The 22500-nt window shown below is 46.3% G+C and overlaps 2 protein-coding genes across 2 annotated transcripts in view; one reads left to right on the top strand and one right to left on the bottom strand.

The window, feature by feature from the left end:
- The window catches only part of LOC308165070 (plexin-C1-like), a gene marked incomplete at both ends in the record, with an annotated part of 10859 nt that extends 1898 nt beyond the window's left edge, over nt 1–8961 (bottom strand). The window contains 10 exons of the mRNA XM_080539170.1: nt 108–241; nt 1479–1520; nt 1839–1926; nt 2126–2246; nt 2986–3151; nt 3469–3577; nt 7298–7398; nt 7711–7845; nt 8345–8485; nt 8650–8961. Of these exons, the coding sequence (XP_080395296.1) occupies nt 108–241; nt 1479–1520; nt 1839–1926; nt 2126–2246; nt 2986–3151; nt 3469–3577; nt 7298–7398; nt 7711–7845; nt 8345–8485; nt 8650–8961 (1349 nt within the window). The remainder of the gene's footprint in view (nt 1–107; nt 242–1478; nt 1521–1838; nt 1927–2125; nt 2247–2985; nt 3152–3468; nt 3578–7297; nt 7399–7710; nt 7846–8344; nt 8486–8649) is intronic.
- Nucleotides 8962–15219: 6258 nt separating this feature from the next.
- The window catches only part of LOC308165069 (solute carrier family 66 member 2), a gene marked incomplete at both ends in the record, with an annotated part of 7675 nt that continues 394 nt past the window's right edge, over nt 15220–22500 (top strand). Inside the window, 3 exons of the mRNA XM_080539169.1 lie at nt 15220–15254; nt 16693–16911; nt 18594–18727. Coding sequence (XP_080395295.1) covers nt 15220–15254; nt 16693–16911; nt 18594–18727 — 388 coding nt within the window. The remainder of the gene's footprint in view (nt 15255–16692; nt 16912–18593; nt 18728–22500) is intronic.

Genomic DNA, 22500 nt, shown 5'->3' with positions numbered 1-22500 from the left:
CCTGAAAAGCGCTTTATAAATATAATGAATTAATATTATTATTATTATTATTATTATTATTATTACATTCAAATGTTGTTGTATCTTGTTCTCCAACATTCACTCACTCCTTTGGGCTGCAGGCCGCGTTTCCTCGCGTCTGCACTCTGGTCACATGACCAAGGTTGCGGCCAGTCATGAGGGCGCGGTTCTTCCCGTGGAAGGACAGGACGCTGGGCGTGACGGATGTGATCACCGGCTCCTGGCAGAGATACACACCGAGATACATTTCTTTCTTTTTTACAAATGTGACACGTTCTAATGCTTTGGTCCTCATACCGGCAACCAATCAAAATGTTCTGACTTTTCTTTTGAAACGCGGAACTACGCTTCAACGTTGTTGAGCATCACAACACAAACTCACTAGTCCAGCCAAAATACTGCAATGCAATGGATTGGGTGAGTAATCCCCACTGCTACCTAGTTAACTATAACACTATAATACTTTACATTGTTAGCAGACTCACAAAACAAGCTGTGTTAGTTGACTAGCGATTTTCAACAACACAGAAATGTATTCACGTTTTTCGGGGAAAAAAAGTCTGATCATTACATCGGTTCCCGATATGAGGACCTCAGACTGTGTCACAAATGTGTTTTTAGGGCATTTCTGCTTTATTGAGTCTGACAGACTCAGTAGAGGTTGACAGGAAGGATGGGTGAGAGAGAGAGAGCGGGAATCGAACCGGGGTACCCTGCATGGCTGTGTGCTATGCTACCAAGCACCCCTAGAGACTCTGCGTTTCTGATAAAGACTGTTGCAAAAACCCACAGAACCCACTTCCCCAATGTGGAAAGACGAGCTGCGAAGATGCTGATGGAAAGACAAAGCTTAGCTAAATATATAAAGATAAAGCTTAGCATGAAGATAGCTTCTTTTATACTTCTGCACATTAGATACTGTACATAAACTACCTCACTGTACAAGCTACCTAACTGTACATAGCTCATAACTGTATATAGCCCATAGCCTAACTGTATACCTCTAAACTATACTAATGTTTACAATACTACCTCTGCACATACTGTATATTACATAGTTACCTATCACTACCATTCTTGTTCTATTTATATCATGCCCTTATATCACTATTTTAATTAATTAATAATTTTGCCATTTAGCAGACGCTTTTAATCCAAAGCGACTTACAATTACGAATTACAGGGACATTCCCCCTGGAGTAACTGAGGGCTAAGTGCCTTACTCAGGGGCACACTAGTAGTGGTGTGGTTTCAGGCGGGATTTGAACTCACAACCTTCCGATCACAAGTCCAACTCACTATCCACTAGACCACCACTACCCCTTGATTTGCACTATTTGCACTTCTGGTTGGATGCTAAACTGCATTTCGTTGTATTGTACTTGTACTCTGCGATGACAATAAAGTTTAATCTAATCTAATGTAATCTAATCTAAAAACAAGCTAGCAGGCCTTACAGAGTAGTCCACTCCTGGTAGGTCCGCCTGGCAGACATCCTCCTGAGGGAGGAGATGAGGAGAGTATGTTAATGAGTATGTTAATGAGTATGTTAATGAGTATGTTAATGGTATGTTAATGTACGTGTCAATATGCTGACTGTTGCTCTGAGTTGAAGGCAATGGTTTGTTTGTGCATGAGGATTATTGGCCATGTATTACCCCCCCCCCCGTGTGTGTGTGTGTGTGTGTGTGTGTGTGTGTGTGTGTGTGTGTGTGTGTGTGTGTGTGTGTGTGTGTGTGTGTGAGTGTGTGTGTGTGTGTGTGTGTGTGTATGTGTGTGTGTGTGTGTGCTTGTGTGTGACTACAAGTGTGTCTTACCTGTCCGGGCCCAGTGTGAACACGTGTGTGTGTCCAGGAGCAGGCCTGACCCCCCCAGCTACACCCAGCAGTGACGCACTGAGAACACCTGAGTAGAACACAGATACAGAATCAGACCCTGACCTCTGACCCCTCCATCTTCACCCAGTAGTGACCTGACCTCTGACCCCTCCACCTACACCCAGCAGTGACAAATGACCGCCGCCCACATGCGTACTGCTGTAGGGTGGCATGTACTGTAGCACGGTAGCATTCAAAAGGAGGTGTGCCTAAGTGGGACTTCTTACAGGGCAGAGGAAGGAGGTCCCGTGATGTCTGAGCAGTCGGTCAGCGTCAGTTTCTCAGCGAGTACCGCCTCCTTCTCCTCCTCCTCCTCTCCCAGTCGGACCCTCACCGTGACCTCCAGGCCTAGAGAGGAGGAACAGCATCATGACCGTTTAGCATATGAGGCTACATTTCCCTGAAGCTGGGCTTTATTTCCCACAGCTGTGTTCTATGTGTCTATGTGTAGGTGGTTAGCCTCGGTCTGGTCCAGGCAAAGCGTTAGTTCAGACCACAGGGATACGCTGGATTAGAAGAGTGGTACCAATGAAATTACTGGAGGCTTCAAATAGTTCCCATAATTCCTTCCTGATTTACCCAGCACAGATTTTTTTAAATGTATTATTAGACTAAGATATGTAGGTGGGCAGAGCTAACAAAACTTCAGACGGATAATAAGAAAATGGCAGACAAAAATAAGCTTTCCACCCCCAAAACATGGGAGGCTATTCTGAAGTAAAAACCTACTACCAAACATTTGGAAAATCTCTCTCTTTCAATGTGGCTAAGAAGTTTTGCGGTCAAAATTGCAGTATGTACGAGTATCAGTTCGAAAACTAAAATCAAGCGAGCAATGTTTGGCAGACTAGCCTGGCAACGTGCTCCATAGGTTTGCGTGTAGGAACTATTTGAGTCTCCTTCAGTGTTAGCCACTAGAAAATGGACCCCTTCACTGGCACCACTCTTAATATAATAATAATTATAATGTAATATACCACTCTGGTTCAGAACAGGCCTGAGAACGGGACTACAGCAGTGCATAGGAGTAAATATTCTTTGAAAGTTTCAAGTTTCTTGTCCTCAGGAGAAGGGTACGGTCACCGACCCTCGACAGGAAGCAGGTCACTGGGGAAGCTGCAGGAGCAACGTGGGAACACTGGTGCAGGGCCTGACAGGCCACAGAGGTTATCACTTCCTGTGACAAAGACACACGCAAAGGTGGGACGACTTCCTGTTAGGCTCAGATGGGTCTGGAGGGTGAGTGTGATCTCCTGTCAGAGAGAGATTTAGAGTGATGGGTCAGTGGCTCACACAGCATATTGAACACTGTTACACATCTCTCAATCAGTCAATGATTTCATTTAGCCAAACATTAGGCGGCACACCAATGGCGGCTAGGTACCATGCAAGGCGCCGGCCGGCCCGCTCATTGGGAACAATTTGGGGTTCAGTGTCTTGCACCCAAGGACACCTCGACACGTGGCCAGCCGAGGATCGAACCACTGAACTGCCGACGTCATTGCGATCATTAGACACCTAGGCTCTACCTCCTGAGCCACAGATGAGAGACCTCCTTGCTCCTGTGTACCTGTCCACTGCTGCTCTTCTGTACTTGGTAAGAGACCACCCTCTGCTGCCGTGAGTCCTCAGGGATGGACAACCAGGAGGAGACAAGGCATTCATCCTGAAATGTGCATCTAGAACACAGACAGGGCACAGCAGACCAACAGGACCACATAGGCCTTAGACCAAGCCTAAGGGCTTACGTGTACTAGATAGCGAGGACATAATGTGTCAGGTTCTAATGCTTTGGTCCGCATGTCAGGATCTGAGGTAATGTTCTGACTTTTCCTTCGAAAAATGTGAATACATTTCCGTGTTGTTGAAAATCAACGACACACATCGCTAGTCAACTAACACAGCTTGTTTTGTGAGCCTGCTAACAATGTAAAGTAGTGTTCTAGTTAACTAGGTAGCAGTGGGGGGATTACTCACCAAATCCATTGCAGTATCCAGTATTTTGGCTTGACTATAGCGAGTTTGTGTTGTGATTCTCAACAACGTTGAAACGTAGTTCCGTGTTTCAAAAGGAAAGTCCGAACATTTTGATTGGTTGCCGATATGCGGACCAAAAAACTAGAACGTGTCACATATTGAGTATTGCTGCAACCTACCGTATTTTCCGCACTATAAGGCGCACCGGATTATAAGGCGCACCTTCAATGAATGGCCTATTTTAGAAATTTTTTCATATACAAGGCGCACCGGATTATAAGGCGCACCGGATTATAAGGCGCACTGTCGGTTATTTTTTTTTACTGGGGTTGCGTTATGCATCCACTAGATGGAGCTGTGCTAAAGGGAATGTCAACACAACAGTCAAATAAAGTCACACTTTATTAAGCGTTCTTAAACGTTGTTCAACGTTCAAACGTTGTTCAAACGTTAATGTGCATATTAACAACATTAGCAATATTAACAATAACATATTAACAATATTAACAATATCTCCCAAACAATATAACAACAAGTTCACTCTTCTCCCAAACGTGGAGGGGAACGTTTCTTTGTCTTTGTAGACCTCAAGCTTCACATTCCAAAGGCATGGGTGTTCTACAATGACATGGAGACATAACAATATTAACAATAACATATTAACAATATTAACAATATAACAAGTTCACTCTTCTCCCAAACGTGGAGGGGAACGTTTCTTTGTAGACCTCAAGCTTCACATTCCAAAGGCATGGGTGTTCTACAATGACATGGAGACATAACAATATTAACAATAACATATTAACAATATTAACAATATAACAAGTTCACTCTTCTCCCAAACGTGGAGGGGAACGTTTCTTTGTAGACCTCAAGCTTCACATTCCAAAGGCATGGGTGTTCTACAATGACATGGAGACAGAGGGATGAGATGTTCATTAATTCAATTCAGTCAAACATTCAAACTTTATTTCAGTAAACACGTAGTAAAAGAAACAGTCTGATACCACTAAATCAAACGTTAGTGCATAACTCAACATTGTTCAGTTATGTATAACACGTAAAGCTCACTTTTTCAGTTCATTCGTCTTCCACGAATCCCTTGAATTCTTCTTCTTCAGTGTCCGAATTGAACAGTTGGGCGAGTACGGGATCCAATATGCCCTGCTCCCTCTCGTCATTATCTGAGTCAGTGTCGCTGCTGTTGAATGAATGAATGAATGAATGAATGAATGGTCTTTATTGTCATTGCTATAGTACAGGTACCAAACAACGAAATTTGGGAGGCGGGGCTCCCCTGGTGCTAGGAAAGAAAAAAAAACAAGAAGGGAAAGGAGCTGGTTTACATAAATAAAGGCTATGTACACTATCCACTATACTATACTATACCTGTTGCCTGGCAGTTCAGTGATTATTCCTGCCTTCGTGAAAGCTCGGACCACAGTTGAGACTGATATATCAGCCCAGGCATCCACGATCCATTGGCAGATAGTGGCATAAGTCGCCCGGCGCTGTCTCCCCGTCTTGGTGAACGTGTGTTCGCCTTTTTTGATTGATTGAAAACTTTATTAGAAGATTTGCAGAAGTAGGTACATGAAAATACATATTACATATACTGATTCTCAATTCATCGTTACCTTCTGTCATCCACTGCTCCCACGCAGCTCGCAGTCTAGATTTGAACGCCCTGTTTACACCAATATCTAGCGGCTGGAGTTCTTTAGTTAATCCACCCGGAATGACGGCAAGCTCCGAATTAGTTTGCTTCACTTGTTTTTTGACAGCATCGGTGATATGGGCCCGCATGGAGTCGTAGATCAATAGAGACGGAGCTGTGTGGAAAAAGCCACCCGGTCTCTTGACGTAAATTTCTCTCAGCCACTCGCTCATCTTTTCCTCATCCATCCATCCCTTCGGGTTAACTTTGATGACGACGCCGGCTGGAAAGTTTTCTTTTGGCAAGGTCTTCCTCTTGAAAATAACCATGGGTGGAAGTTTCTGGCCATTAGCCTGGCAGGCGAGAACTACAGTAAAGGATGACTTCTCATTCCCTGTGGTGCGTATAGACACCGTACTGGTTCCCGTTTTCTCCACAGTGCGGTTCACAGGAATATCAAAGGTGAGTGGAACCTGATGAGAGATGAGATGAGATGAGATAACGTTTATTGCCATTTATGCATACACATTAAGCATACACATATAGGAATTTGATTTGGCGTTACAGTAATAGCATTTCTAAATGCAATGCAAACAAAACAACACAGGTCCATATCAACCTCGTCCATGTTGGTGATGTGCTCTGGCAGGATCTTCTTTTCAGTTATCTTCTTTTCGCAGTATGCGCGGAAAGTGACCAGCTTTTCTTTATAATCGTTTGGCAGTTGCTGCGAGACGCTAGTTCTTGCGCGGATGGAGAGTTTACGTCTTTTCATAAATCGAAAGCACCAAGAAGGACCCCCTCGAAAATCCTCGATGTTCATGTCTCGTGCTAGCGCTGTTGCCTTCATTCGAACTGTGACTGTAGAGACGCTTCTACTTGCTGCTCTCTGTTCAATAACCCACTGTTCGAGTTGGTCCTCTAACTGTGGCCATCTCGCTTTGTTCCCTCGGAAACTTTGCTTAGTCTTCTTTACTTGGCGCAGGTCATCTTCTTGCTTCCTCCACTTCCTTACCATTGATTCATTAATGTTGAATTCCCTCGCTGCTGCTCTATTCCCATTTTCTACTGCGTGACTGACAGCCTTGAGCTTAAACTCTGCGTCGTAAGCGTGTCTCTTGACAGGAGCCATTTTGTCGTCTTCTTTATTGGTGTGGGACTGTGAGTAAGCACCGGTGTTTACAGATTACCGTAATGCTGCAAGCGGTGCGGCTTTGCAGTTTACCAGTCGTACTGAAACATTTTATTATTATTAAAAAAAAAATATTGGTCATGTAATTTTTACATTTTGATCCATATATAAGGCGCACCGGCTTATAAGGCGCACTGTCGTTTTTTTTTTTTTGGGGACTTTTAAGTGCGCCTTATAGTGCGGAAAATACGGTACGTATGTTCACAGGAAGAACCAAGTCAACTCGCAACTTCAGCTGTTTCTAAGAAGCAAGTCAGCGGTGAGCAACACAGTGTGTTTATTTCACACTGAAATGATCAAACACATTCAGAACACTAGCCTCTCATTATTGGCACTATATTTAGCTGTATAAATATATAAATACAAATGAAAACAAACGCTGTAGAGAAAAGACAGCTTTACATAAGATCCATTTCAAAGTGTGTGTGTGTGTGTACTGTAGTTGTGGTGCTGGTTGGTGGGTGAAACTTCAAATACAGAAAGAGAGCTCCTCTTGCTCTGACGTTATTTATTGATTTAACCAAGGTTTGGGCAAGCTGCCTTCTTCAGGGTCTCTGGGGTCTTGTGACTGACCTGTCCTCAGACACACACCAGCCACAGAGGGGATCCTGCGCAGCACAGCAGTCCTTCAGACTCCTGTGTGTACTGCACTGAGCCACAGGGATACGTATCACCTAGAAAACACACACACACACACACACACACACACACACACACACACACACACACACACGCACACACACACACACACACACACACACAGATATATTTCTGTTCTGTGTGTGTGTCTGATGAAAAGTGCTTTAACTAAATAACTAAATAATATAAGAATTACTATAAGATTTAAACAAGTAAATACATATACAAATATATACAATACACACAAATATATAGATTTGTCAACTAACATTAAAAGATACATTTACAAAAGAATACAGTAATTTAAACGCAATATTAAAAAGATGAGTTAGATAAGTAGAACTCACCTGGTTCCTCAGTGCCACGTACACATGTTTGCCGTCCACTGGGTCCAGGTGCATCTTGGGAAACACACTGTGGTCATCATCTGACCTGTAGAGGACCTTGGGACAGGTGGGCTTGTAGTTCTTGTCCACAGCAAGCTGACACGAGAGAGAGATTTACACTATTACTCTCCCTCTCCCCTTCCTCTCCCCCCTCTCTCTCTCCTCTCTCTCTCTCACACTAGATTAGAATAGATTATATTATATTAAACTTTATTGTCATTACAGAGGACAACTACCAGACAACGAAATGCAGTTTAGCATCTAATCTAAGTGCAAATAGTGATATAAAACGTGCAAAACAGGATATTGTAGACAAAAGTCATACAAGGGTCTGTAATAATAAGGTCAAACCACACACAGAATGTGACTACAGGAAGCGGTAAAGAAAGCAACACCAACTAAAGCTGTTCTTCATACAGAGGAGAGGAAGACAAAATAATGGTGCCCTTGAGTAAGGCACTTAGCCCTAAATTACTCCAGGGAGACTGTCCCCGTAATCTCTCATTTGTAACTCGCTTTGGATAAAAGTGTCTACTTAACTAGGCCTAAATGGTAAAAATGTACACAAACAAACAAAATGGTTCTAGATACAGACCTTGATGAGTTCTCCCTCGCCGGTCCCGATGAAGAACACCAGCCAGGAGCCCTGCCTGACAGCCAACATCGACGTCATGGAGCTGTGCATGAACACCTCAGCTACCGGCCTCAGGTGCCTGGTCGTATCTTGTGGGACTCGCTAAACGCACACACACACACCCACACGCGCACGCGCGCACGCACGCGCACACACACACACACACACACACACACACACACTCCAATAAGCAATTCACAATTAAATGTTGACGATAATGAATACAAGTGTGCACATTCGGTCAAATCAAACGTCGTATCACGAACCTTACAGTCATCAATAACATTGGTGCAAAAGTCTGGGTCGCCTCTTCTAGGCCCGGTAGAAGGAGGAGTGATGTCGTAAATGGCCAGCGCAGTGTTGACGGGGTCGATCGTGGGGTCATTCGCCGTGAACACTCCCGCCCAGAGCACCGGGGGGTCGCCAGCAGCAATCACGGAGGACGACAGGAGACTCCGCCGCTCTCTGTCCTCACAGCACTGGAGCGTCGCGCCTCTCAGGGACGCGAACGTATCAAACTTACTAGTTTTGCTTTCGAGCCAAACCAGTCGAACTTTGTGCACAGACGGCAGGTTCATGAACAGATAAATGTGAGAATTGAGCTGGAAGCCGTCCACAAACCGAATGTCTTGGTGTCTGGTGTTAAGGTGTGCTGGGTAACTATCTAGAGATTCAAACGGACTGAGTATACCTCCACATTGATCATCATTTGAATTGCGCAAGGACACCAAATGAACCAGGATATATCGTGGAACATACCAGGAGAAACAGCCATTGCTAGTATACGGCATCTTTCCTTCCAGAATGTATGTTTCTTCCTTGGCTCCCTGGTTCTTACTGACCTTAACAATAAATCCAATAGAAGACCCGGAGGGATCTCGAGAACCCACTTCAGTATCCTCCCAATGCACCGACTGGGTGATGTCCCCGAGGTCGAGTACCTCGCAGTAACCGCAAACCCTTGTTCCCCAGATGAGCAGGGTGTTGTTTTCGATGAAAGGCACCAACAGGTTCACCTTGAATGAATGAGACGCGTTGAAAAGATCCTTCGCAGTAACTTTGGTCAAATCATGGCTCAACTGGTGTAATCGTTTATCGGTAACAACGTAAACGGAGCTGTTACGCACAACGTAGTCGCGAATGTTCCCATCAAAGGTGTGGATATCCTGGCCCTGACGTCCCCAGCCAACACTGACGAGGAGCACTCCCAGAATAATAGCCCTCATCGCCTTGACAATAGTCAGTTAAATCCTGAAGGAATGAACCCGCTCTGCTATGCGCCAGTGACCGTGGGTGCTGCCGAGTGTCGAGAGAAAACGAGCTGTGTGCGTAATTGCGCACAGTCGGGTTGTGCTATGTGGGTTTATGGAGGCAGGCAGCTCAAACTTCCGTGTATAATGGTGGTCTAGTCTCCCGTCCGTCTAAGCAGATGCAGGGGCGCCGCTAGAGATTCTGTGCCCCATGACAGAATATCATTTTGCGCCCCCCCCCCCCCCCCCACACCTAAACCACCCATCAACCTAGACAACCCAGTTGAAGTTGATGAACTATTGATGCACTGTAAGAAATTCAATGATGGACATCTTTTGTAAATGTAATTTAAAATTACAGTTAATGCAGGAATCAACAATTCAGCAAAGAAATCTCAACATTCTTTAACTTATTAAATTAAGACTTGAAACAACACAAGGACAAAAGTATAATTAAATGAAGATTTGAACCCAATTATAAAAGTATAAATCACACAAAAAGCAAAAATATAATTTTAATGGGGTGGTATTGTGTCTAAATAAATGTAGATCTTTTAAAAATCTGTTGGCCGTCAGGATTAGATCAATGAAGAATTACAGCAGAGATATTTACTGACTCAGCATTGCTTGTTTCACACAAAGACAAAAGTGTCTTATAGAAGAGGGAGCAACACAGACATGGTGCCAGCGAAATTGAATAGTGAAATGGGAAAGAAGTCATCTTTACCGGCATCCACATACCCAAATGGCCTTGCTAGCGGCCATGGATGCAGCATGTGATGACATCACAGCACAGCCCTGCAGAGGGTGGATTTTTCACTCAAGGAGATATTCGCTGTGATGTCGATGAAAATATGTGACCAGACAGACAGGAACGTCTGGATGTGAATGAATGATTTACAGTTCTGTGTATGTTGTATGTTCCAATTCAGTTCCAATATGTACTGCAATATTGTTTACAGTTGTGCACAGCTCTACCCAAAGGGTGTTTCTTATGTTTGTTGTAAATAAGTTAGTATTTTTCTTTTGCACAATGCTGTGAACAAATTAGAATTGCAAAGAGCATATGCAGTAAAAATGTGAAACATACATATTCAGTGTCTTGTACTCATTTACCTCACTAAATACAGTAATGTGTAACCCACTGTAGATTTCAAATGGCTGTGCAAATAGTGTATAGTACTGTCTTGAGCATTTTCAGGTAGTGTCACCAAGATCTGACTTTTTTGCATTGGAAAACACTTACAGAGTGAACTGTCATAATGAAAACATGACAAAGCCATTTGACTATCTTGTTCATAAACAATGGTGTCAGGACTTTTCATTTTGATGACACTGACACTTTCATTGACATGAATACTTGCTTTTGAGGAATGAACTATCCATTTTGAGCAAGTGACACACTTTTGCAGGTTATCAACTAGGTTTTGCAGTTTGTACTAATTGTTTTGAGAAATGCACTAACTGTAGTGCAAATGTTAATAGTGATGTGAGAAATGCACCAAAGTGACTGAGAAAAACTGTAAGTACCTTATGATAATGATTTTCTAAATGCTTATAAATTCGTTATATATATATTCTTACTTCAAACCAGCAGATGGCACCAGTGTAATTGGAGTTCTATCCCAAAGTGATTTATTGATCTATTTTTACTCAAACTCAATTGATTTAGTTTTAAAGGAGTCTACTTTATCTCTGACTTTTATTGAGACAGCGCGTTAATTGTTTTTCTTTCGCACGGGTTAAAGCTATTATCAGTGAATAAATCAATACCTTCATTTAGCTGTGAACAATAGGCCTACAGGTAAATAAGTTTGGAACAAACATCCGTAGGTGATTCTAATACAATACATGGAAAATATTAATTAGACAGAAAAATCTATTCGTTGTAATTGTATTAAGATATTACATTAACACTTTTAAAAAGAGACATATCGCTATTCTAGTCCTATTCTGGATTATAGGCTACTGTAATAACGTCATGAAAAGATTGAGATAAAAGAAAACGTTTATTGCTGCAAGACTCGCGTCCTTACTGCTGCCAGCTGCTTCGTCCAGTTCTGCCAGTCAGCTGCATTCCTGTATCGCGAGATCGCGAAAGAGAAAAACCAAAGAAAATTGGAACATTCAGTTCTTTTAGGGTTGTTATTATTATTATTATCACGTGGCTTTCATGAGTTTGTGTGCAAAACAAAATAATGACGTTAGCGAGAAAAAGAGAGCATGTGTGTGTGTATGGATGTGTGTGTATGTATGTGTGCGTGTGCGTGTGTGTGTGTGTGTGTGTGTGTGTGTGTGTGTGTGTGTGTGTGTGTGCGCGTGTGTGTGTGAGTGTGCGCTTATGTGTGTGCGCGCGCGCGCGTGTGTGTCAAATGAGTTTGACACAGTAGTGTTGCGGAGTGAGTTGGAGGCTGGAGCCAAGTGTTGATGATCGAGACTAGAGATATAGTAGTAGGACAGTCCTCTGGTCCCAGCCTGGAGGGGTGCCTGCTGCTGCTGGGGTTCTGACGTGGTGGGCTTCCTGACACGCTCTCTGTTGACAAGGTAAGTCAGCAGCTCACGTACAGCTAGTAGAGTCATAGAATAATAATAATCTACATTGTATCTATCTCAATGTATGGACTATATATATGCATATATATATATATATATATGTATATTAGCCCTCTGTAACGCAAGTAGCGTAAGATTCGCGAACGAGAAGTTCCGGGACGATCGGGGGCGGTAGAGTTAAAGTTAGGGTTAGAGCGCATTCTCTGGCAGAGGTTATTATGGACATCATTTACCCGTTTTATTTGAGAAGTTGTGTGATCGTTTGTTGGAACAGCGACTTATGAGTGACTTTCATGGAAACGCCGTACCGGTGGTGCGCGATGCGGGTCACGCGTTGTCATTGACAATAATACATGTCGTTTTCTTTTGGTTGGGTTACCCATGTCAACCGTAGTCTCCTCTCCTGCGATCTGCAATGTCCCACGGACCTCCTAACACCTGGTGTCCGCGTGTACCCGAGAGCATTTAAATCCAGACGCTATTCTTAGAAAGGGGATCGGAGGTTGCACAAGTTTCTGCACTTCAAGACACTATCTGATTTCTCTGACTCGCTGTCTGTCTGTCTGTCTACCCGCGCAGACCGTTCAGCACTTCATCCGATTACCAAGTAAGACGAAATCAAATACAGTTTTATCATTTTATATGTTACACCTCGACCCGATCTCTTTAGAGTGAAACGGAGCAAATAGAGGTGTCGTTTTGATGATGTAGTTTGAGTGTGAGGACGTTAGTGTACAGTTTAGTTAGTTAGTGAGTGAGTATCTGGCATGAGAGACTAATACCGCTGTGACTGTTATACTGTGTGTGGTTGAAGTTACTTAGTTCAGTCCAAGTGTACGTTCAGGCATGTTTGAGAAGCCCTGATGCCCAACCCCTCCTAGTTCTGCTCTGCTTACATAACATTGCTTCCTCTGTACTGACTGAGCCAAACCTCGCACAAGCTGCAGGTAGTACAGTATATGCTGACTGAGTGGTACCTTGGGGCTGTAAGCATTATATTACAAGTAGGCATGTTCTAAGGAACATTTGGCAAAGTCTGCTTTTATTACGGAGCATCTAAGAGTTTTCCCTTGTAATGTTTAGCTGAAATGCATAATAAACACAATCCCGCTATACTCCTGTTCACTTTCAGTCAGTTTTAATATGTGAAAGATTCTTCCTTCCAAATGCCAGTGTTATGTTTCTCTCTCGCTGATGCTGCTAGCCTACATGTCATCGAGATGGGGTCTAATGAACTGTGTTAAGACGCTTCTGTCCCATAGAAATGACTGCATGTGTATGTTCATTGTTCAGTCGCAGACTTTGAATGTCACCAAAGTCCATGGCCTGTGAAATGCCATCCTCTGTCTGTCTGTCTGTCTGTCTGTCTGTCTGTATGTATGTCTCTCTCTAGACAGACAGTCTCTCTCTCTCTCTCTCTCTTTCTCTCTCTCTCTCTCCCTCTCTCTCTCTCTCTCTCTCTCTCTCTCTCTCTCTCTCTCTCTCTCTCTCTCTCTCTTTCTCACTACCCCCCCCCCCCCCTCTCCCTCCCTCCATACTTGTTGTCAGCATAGTGAGAAAGCCATTGAGAGCAGTCCTGTCTTGATAAGAGTCTTATTGCCGTCTCTGTGAGCCTTGCCGGCATGATGACGTTTAGCATCCTCGTTAATCCCTAAACGCCTGGACTTTAGCTCAGCGGGCTACGGCAGTTTATTCCAGTAAATGCAAAAAGACTTGGGTTCAAACCCCAGTGGAATGAGGGAGTAGATTCATAGATTTAAAAAACAACAAAAAGAAAAAAGATTCATAGTGTTCTTTAATTTGTTGATTATTATTAAGCTCTCGGTGTAGAGTTGAATTCTGCGTAATAACTGTTTATTACGTAGGAATAGTCCAGGTAGGTGTTATGACTGGGCCCATCCTGAGGAGGCCACTCCTATTCTCCCCTATGTTGTTTACATACTGAGAGGTCCCGGCATTCCTACCAGCCTGTTCTCACACAAAACAATGCCTCCAGCCACTCCTGTCGTTGTGTGTGTGGGAGTGAGAGTGAGAGTGAGAGTAATTAATTAATAAATAAAGAGAGTGTGTGCATGTGTGTGTGTGTGTGTGTGTCAGTGTGTGTTTGTGTTTGTGCATGTGCAGGCGTGTGTTGGAGTGAGAGTGAGCGTGAGTGTGTGTGTGTGTGTGTGTGTGTGTGTGTGTGTGTGGGAGTGAGAGTGTGTGTATGTGTGTTAATGCATGTGTGTGTGTGGGGGTGTGTGTGGAGGTGAGAGTGTGTGTGCGGGCGTGTGGGAGTGAGAGTGTGACAGTGTGACAGTGTGTGTGTGTGTGTGTGTGTGTGTGTGTGTGTGTGTGTGTGTGTGCGCGCGCAGCTCATTCGTCTTGCAAGGAAGGCAACTAAGCCTAAAGGGTCAGTTTAAGAACAGTGTTGGGTTTTGCTAAATAAATACATTGTTATTCTATGTCTGCCTGGAGAAATATACACTCACCAAGTACTTTAATACTATGCTAGTAGTACTAGTACTAGTACCAGTACTTTAACATTATGCTAATACTGGGTAGAGGGCCTCCCGTTGCTCTCAGAACTAGTTATGCGGCCCAGAGTTCCTCCTGAGACATCTACTGCCCCCCAGCACTGCGTCTCCTGAGACATCTACTGCCCCCCAGCACTGCGTCTCCTGAAGACACCTGCTTTTCCCCTTTACTGTGTCCCCTAAAACTTTTATTGCCCCCCTTGTACTGTTTCTCTGTTTCTCCAGTGTCTATATATAAAACGACATTAAAAGTCTAGGTTTAGAAGAAGGTTTTTCCTTCACAGAGACTGCCAATGGCCCCGGGCCTGAGCTAGATTACTCTTCCTGCTACGACTGGTGGATTGATGATTCACTTGCTTAGTCAAATGTAATGATTGTAAGTCGCTTTGGAATAAGGTGTCTGCTAAATGCCAAAAAATGTATATGTAAAATGTAGAACAGCCTCAATTCATTATGGCATTGATTCCATAAGTTGGAATGTTGGAAACGTTCCTCTGTGATTCTGGTCCATGGCGACATGATTGCATCACGCAATTCCTGGAGATTGCTCAGGTGCACTTTCATTTCTGGTCCGGTGAATTCTGGTCCGGTGACTGGGAAGGGCCACTGAAGAACACTCAACTGAACCAGTTTGAGACGAATTTTGCTTTGTGACATGGTGCATTATCACACTGGAAGTAGCCATTAGAAGATAGGTAGGCCTACATTGTGGCCATAAAAGGGAGGCACATGCTCAGAAACAATACTCAAAGAGGCTGTGGCATTCAAGAGATGATTGATTGGTATTAAAGGTCCCAAAGTGTGCCAAGAAAAACACTCCCCCCATCATTCACACCACCCCCACCAGCATGAACTTTTGACACAAGGGAGCTTGGGGCCTGTGGGTGTCAGCAGGCTAATAACATGTTTGGTGTGTGGACATACACAGCACAGCCTTTATGAGTATGCTTTATGTAAGAGAAGGAGTGTTATATAATCTTATCCTCTTAAGAAGGCCCCCTACCCCCCCCCCATTGGATAACACCCCCTTTGTGAGGTGGCATGTTCACCTAGGGCTGCGTTCGTAAATTCGCTCTGGGAATCTGATCAGCACTCCTGGAATGCCTCTTGTCCAATCAGAATTACTTGGTTTCCTTTCTGACGTGTGCGCTCCGGCGCATTAACGAACGCAGCCATAGAACGGAAGGAACACTGAGAAACAGCTGCTCACACTCTAGTTCTAGAACAGAGTCATGTGACAGCTCTATGTCAGAGTAAGAGGAAGAAGAACAAGAGGAAGAGGGATAGAGAGCGGTGGTTATTGAACTTCTGTTTCTCTGTGAAACTGTGTTTCTCCACAAGGCTGGGGCTGACCTGTGTGTGTGTGTGTGTGTCTGTGTGTGCATGCCTGTGTGTGTGTGTGTGTGTGTGTGTGTGACCAGGGTGTGTTGGAACTGACCAGTGTGTGTGCCTGTGTGGGTGTGTGTCTAACCAGGGTATGTTGGATCTGACCAGTGTGCCTTTGTGCGTGTGTGTGTTCCTCCTCAGGGCTGGGTGTGTGGTGTGTGACCCTAGTGTGTAAGGCCCCCCCTCCCCTCCTCTCCTCTCCTCTCCTCTCCTCTCCTCTCCTCTCCTCTCCTCTCCTCTCCTCTCCTCTCCTTTCCTTTCCTCTCCCCTCCTCTCCTCTCCTCCTCTTCTCTCATCTCCTCTCCCTTCCCCTCCTCTCCTCTCCCCTCCTCTCCTCTCCTCTCCTCAGGGCTGGGTGTGTGGCCCTAGTGTCTAAGGCCCCCCCTCTCCTCTCCTCTCCTCTCTTCCTCAGGGCTGGTTGTGTGTTGTGTTACCCTAGTGTCTTAGCCCCCTCCTCTCCTCTCCTCTCCTCTCCTCTCCTCTCCTCTCCTCTCCTCTCCTCTCCTCAGGGCTGGGTGTGTGGTGTGTGTGACCCTAGTGTCTAAGCCCCCTCCTCTCCTCTCCTCTCCTCTCCTCTCCTCTCCTCTCCTCTCCTCTCCTCCAGCGTGGTGATGGACAGAGAGTCTCTGGAGCTCCAGGCGGAGGCCCTGGGGGGGTCGTGGGGGCTGCTGGCCTGGCTGGCCTCCTGCGTCATGGTGTTCGGGGGGGCGCTGCCCTACCTGCCCCAGTACCAGGACATCCAGAGGAGCAGCAACACAGAGGGGTTCTCCACGCGCGTCTGTCTGGTGCTGCTCATCGCCAACATCCTACGCATCTTCTTCTGGTGAGACCCTGACCACAACCACAACCACTAACACGACCACGACCATGACCACAACCACTACCACTAACACGACCACGACCATGACCATAACCACTACCACGACCACTATCACGACCATGACCATAACCACTACCACAACCACAACCACTAATACAACCACTAAGTGGCAGGGTTCCCACGGGTCCTTGAAATCCTTGATTTGTGAATTTGAGAAGAAAAAAAATCAAGAAAATAGACATGGGTCATTGTAAGTGCTTGAATTCCCCCCTCTCTCTCTCTCTCTCTCTCTCTCTCTCTCTCTCTCTCTCTCTCTCTCTCTCTCTCTACATTTTTAAATAATATCTATATATAATTTGATGTTTCAGAAGGTGTGGGAACCCTGGGGGGGTGGTGGGGACGGGGGGTGGGGTGGTGGGGTGTGGAAGATCTGGGGCCCACATTTGCTGGAGGAAATTGTGCTGAGCAGAGCAAAAATAAAACATAACTCAACTAATGAATATTCTATATCATGATTTGTGTTGTACCTGGCCTTTAACAATGTTTTTGAGAATGTTTTTTTTGTTGATTATTCAGCCAGAGTGGAAGTTAACCGTCTGGAAATGCATTTGCATTTCACGGAAACGCGAGTTGCACTATTCAAAACTCCCATCACGTCTATTAGAAATATTAGGTTTAAGATGGCTGACTTTGCCCACTTTTTTGACGATGTTGCCCTTTTTCAGTTGCAGAAGTGGAGTTTAGAAGTAGATAGAACAGAACAGAACTGGACAGATTAGAATATCACTTTCTTTTTCATTCAGTGTAAAATGAGTATGATGTTGAGGCCTGTTGGTAAGATCCTGGTCTCTTTGTCTGTGTTGAGCATGTGTTGTTGTGATTGGTTACTGTGTGCTGGGACTGTGTCCTGATTGGTCCATCATCTCCAGGATAGGGAAGCAGTTTGAGCTGCTCCAGAGTGATTGGTTACTGTATGTTGAACCTGTGCTGTGACTGGTAACTGTATGTCGAGGCTGGGCTGTGATTGGTTACTGTGTGCTGAGCCTGTGCTGTGATTGGTTACTGTATGTTGAGCCTGTGTTGTGATTTGTTACTGTATGTTGAGCCTGTGATGTGATTGGTTACTGTATGTTGAGCCTGTGTTGTGATTTGTTACTGTATGTTGAGCCTGTGATGTGATTGGTTAATGTGTGCTGAGCCTGTGTTGTGATTGGTTACTGTATGTTGAGCCTGTGCTCAGATTGGTTACTGTATGTTGAGCCTGTGTTGTGATTTGTTATTGTATGTTGACCCTGTGCTGTGATTGGTTACTGTGTGCTGAGCTTGTGCTGTGATTGGTTACTGTATGTTGAGCCTATGTTGTGATTGGTTACTGTATGTTGAGCCTGTGTTGTGATTGGTTACTGTGTGCTGAGCTTGTGCTGTGATTGGTTACTGTATGTTGAGCCTATGTTGTGATTGGTTACTGTATGTTGAGCCTGTGTTGTGATTGGTTACTGTGTGCTGAGCCTGCGCTGTGATTGGTTACTGTATGTCGAACCTCTGCTGTGATTGGTTACTGTATGTTGACCCTGGGCTGTGATTGGTTACTGTGTGTTGAGCCTGTGCTGTGATTGGTTACTGTATGTTGAGCCTGTGCTGTGATTGGTTACTGTATGTTGAGCCTGGGCTGTGATTGGTTGCAGGATAGGGAAGCAGTTTGAGCTGACGCTGCTCCTCCAGAGTGTGGTGATGATCGTCACCATGCTGGCCATGCTGCACCTCTGCTGCTCCATCCAGAACACCAACCGGGTCATTACCAAACAGCACCACATCTCAGGTGAGCACCCCCACACAACCACAACTCATCCACCACCACAACCACAGCTAAACCACCACCACCACCACAACCACAACTCAACCACAGCAACCCCAGCTTCCATTCTGACTTCTCACCATGAGAGGGGGCCATAGTAGAAGGTATGAGCCATAGGAGAAGGTATCAGCACCAAAGCCTCGGTTACACAGTTCCTCTCTCTCTCTCTCTCTCTCTCTCTCTCTCTCTCTCTCTCTCTCTCTCTCTCTCTCTCTTTCTCTCTCTTTCCCCCTCTCTCTCCCCCTCTCTCTTCCTCTCTCTCTCTCTCAATCTCTTTCTCTGTCATTCCCTCTCTCTCCCTCTCTCTCTCTCACCCTCCTCTCTCTCCCCCCCTCTCTCTCTCCCTCTCTCTCTGTCTCTCTCTGTCTCTGTCTCCCTCTTTCTCTCTCCCTCTCTCCCTCCCTCTTTCTCTCTCCCTCTCTCCCTCCCTCTTTTTCTCTATCTCTTTCTCTCTTTTTCCCTCTCTCTCCCTCTCTCTCTGTCTCCCTCTCTCTCTGTCTCCCTCTTTCTCTCTCCCTCTCTCCCTCCCTCTTTTTCTCTATCTCTTTCTCTCTTTTTCCCTCTCTCCCCCCCTCTCTCTCTTGCTCTCTCTCCCTTTTTTTCTCTCTCTCTTTCTCTCTCTTTCTCTCTCTTTCCCTCTCTCCCCCCTCTCCTCCCCGCTCTCTCTTGCTCTCTCCCCCCCCCCCCCTCTCATGGTTATGTGTGGTAGTTTTAGATGCTAGGCGTGATATACTGCAGATGGTAACGCCCGAGGAGGTGTGTGAGTTTCTTTGATGTTGTTTTGTGGATCGGTGTGTGTGTGTGTGTGTGTGTGTGTGTGTGTGTATCGGTGTGTGTGTATTGTTTGGCGAGGGGGTTAGGAGAGGTTTGCAGAGGTGAGTATGGCGGTGTGTGTGTGTGTGTCTGTGTGTGTCGGCGGTGTTTGTATGTGTGTTGGCGGTGTGTGTGTGTGTGTGTGTGTGGGGGGGGGGGCATTACATTTTATGCCCTTCCCAATCATTTTAATGATGCGCTCCACGTCCTTCGTCAATGATGCACTACACGTCCTCCAGCGAGCTCTGTTTGTGTGTGTGTGTGTCTGTGTGTGTATGTGTGTGTCTGTGTGTGTGTTTGTGTGTGTGTGTGTGTGTGTGTCTGGGTTACCACGCCTCTCAGGGGAGTACGCAGCTCAGAAGTCTTTGAGCATTCAGAGTGTGTGTGTGTGTGTGTGTGTGTGTGAGTGTGTGTGTGTGTGTGTGTGTGTGTGTGTGTGTGTGTGTGTGTGTGTCACCCGGTTCTGCTTTAAGGTATATTAATAAAAGAAAAGAAAAAAATAAAGAAAAAACGTTATCAAGATTCTTGAGGCATAAAGGTTTGGTCATAACTCAGGAAAGTATTGAGGTGACCTCGAGAGACCTTAAGAAGTTTTTATGAATAGAATATGAGTCACTCATAGATCGGCTGCAGGCATAGAGAGCACACCAGGGGAGGCTGGGGGGGGTAGAACACCAGGGGAGGCTGGGGGAGGTAGAACACCAGGGGAGGCTGGGGGAGGTAGAACACCAGGGGAGGCTGGTGGAGGTAGAACACCAGAGGGAGGCTGGGGGAGGTAGAACACCAGGGGAGGCTGGGGGAGGTAGAACACCAGGGGAGGCTGGGGGAGGTAGAACACCAGGGGAGGCTGGGGGAGGTAGAACACCAGGGGGAGGCTGGGGGAGGTAGAACACCAGGGGAGGCTGGGGGAGGTAGAACACCAGGGGAGGCTGGGGGAGGTAGAACACCAGGGGAGGCTGGGGGAGGTAGAACACCAGAGGGAGGCTGGGGGAGGTAGAACACCAGGGGGAGGCTGGGGGAGGTAGAACACCAGGGGAGGCTGGGGGAGGTAGAACACCAGGGGAGGCTGGGGGAGGCAGAACACCAGGGGAGGCTGGGGGAGGTAGAACACCAGGGGAGGCTGGGGGAGGTAGAACACCAGGGGAGGCTGGGGGAGGTAGAACACCAGGAGAGACTGGGGGAGGCAGAACACCAGGGGAGGCTGGGGGAGGTAGAACACCAGGGGAAAATTCAAATGGCCAATTTGGGAGTGCGCCCTCTAGTGTTGTAACTATGGTTTGTGTCCTCAGAGTACATCTATCACTTCATTTTAGTCTAATTGATCGTGGCAGTTTACACTGTTAGCCTTCAGCATGATGAACCAATGAGGTTACAGTATTGTGTTTATACCAGGGGAGGCTGGTGGAGGTAGAAATCGGAGGACGGGCTTGTTGGTATTGCATTGAATGGAAAGTTTGTGTTTGATATCATCCAAACACTCAGATTTCTACCTCCACCAGCCTCCCCTGGTGTATAGCCTATTACTCTTGTGTGTGTATGTGCGCGCATGTGTGTGTGTGTGTGTGTACACACGTGTGTGTGTGTGTCCAATTTCATCATCGTGGACTTCAGGAGGAAAAAATCTGAGGTCCAGCCCCTGCTCATCGACGGAGGGAGCGTGGAGAGAGTCTCAACCCTCCGATTCCTGGGGGTGCACATACAGGATGACCTGTCCTGGAAGAACAACACAGCAGCCATCATCAAGAAGGCACAACAGCGGCTCTTCTTCCTGAGAGTCCTCAGGAAAGACCACACCAGACAGGAGATACTGGTGGCCTTCTACCGCTGCGCAGTGGAGAGCATCCTCACCTACTGCATCTGTAACTGGTTCTCCAGCTGCACAGCCGCAGAGAGGAATGCGCTACAGAGAGTCGTGAGAACGGCCCAGAAGATCACCGGCGCCCCCCTCCCCTCTCTGGAAGAGCTGTACAACACACGCTGCCTCAGGAAGGCCTCCAAGATCTCCAGAGACCCATCCCACCCTGGGTACGAACACTTTGCTCGGCTGCCCTCGAACAGAAACAGAAAACAGAAATTTCGTGACAGAAAGTCGCCCCAAATTGTCAACATTCAAGAGTGCCGAGGTTGACTTCATGCACCCAGAAGTGCATAATTGATGATTGGTGCTTCGTTTTTTGTAGCCAATCAAAGTAGTGTTGCTAAGGTAAACATAAAACACTCTTCACTCTAGGTGGTCAGTGTTCAGGCATTATTTGGCAGTTAGTGGGTTAAAGGGGCAATCTGTAATTCAAACAGTCTCAGCCAAACCCCCCCCCCCCCCCCCCCCCCCCCCCTCCGCCACCCCCAAAGGAGAGGAGAGGAGAAGAAGGGAGGAGAGGAGGAAAGAGAGGAGCTGAGAGGAGGAAAGAGGAGGGAGAGGAGAGGAGAAGAGAGGAGGAAAGAGGAGGGGGAGGAGAGGAGGGGAGAGGAGGAAAGAGGAAGTTGTAAAAGTTTCTATAAAAGTTTCTAGAGAGGTTTCTAGCGTTTAGTAGTGTTTGAGTGACAGGCTCGCAGCGGGGAGCTAACGACCTCGCTCACCCAGACAACCCTGTCCACCTTGCAGGGACTCCTTGTCACTGAAGGCCAAGGCCCGGGTGTTCAGGTTACGGGGGGGGGGGGGAGAGGACCAGAATAGATATGATAAGCCCCCCTCACCCCCCCTAACCCCACTGCTCTCCCCCTCCCCACTCCCCTCCTCTCCCCCCCTCCTCACTCCCTCATCTCCTCTCCTCACTCCCCTCCTCTCCCTCCCTCCCCCCCTCCCCACTCCTCTCCTCTCCTCCCCCCCCCACTCCCCTCCTCTCCCCCTCCTCACTCCCTCATCTCCTCTCCTCTCCCCTCCACTCTCTCCTCACTCCCCTCCTCTTCTCTCCCCTCCCCCCGTC

The sequence above is a fragment of the Nansenia antarctica genome (genome assembly GCF_963989245.1).
Source record: "Nansenia antarctica genome assembly, chromosome: 9".
Taxonomy (NCBI): Eukaryota; Metazoa; Chordata; class Actinopteri; order Argentiniformes; family Microstomatidae; genus Nansenia; species Nansenia antarctica.
This window is presented reverse-complemented; position numbering and strand designations above follow the sequence as displayed.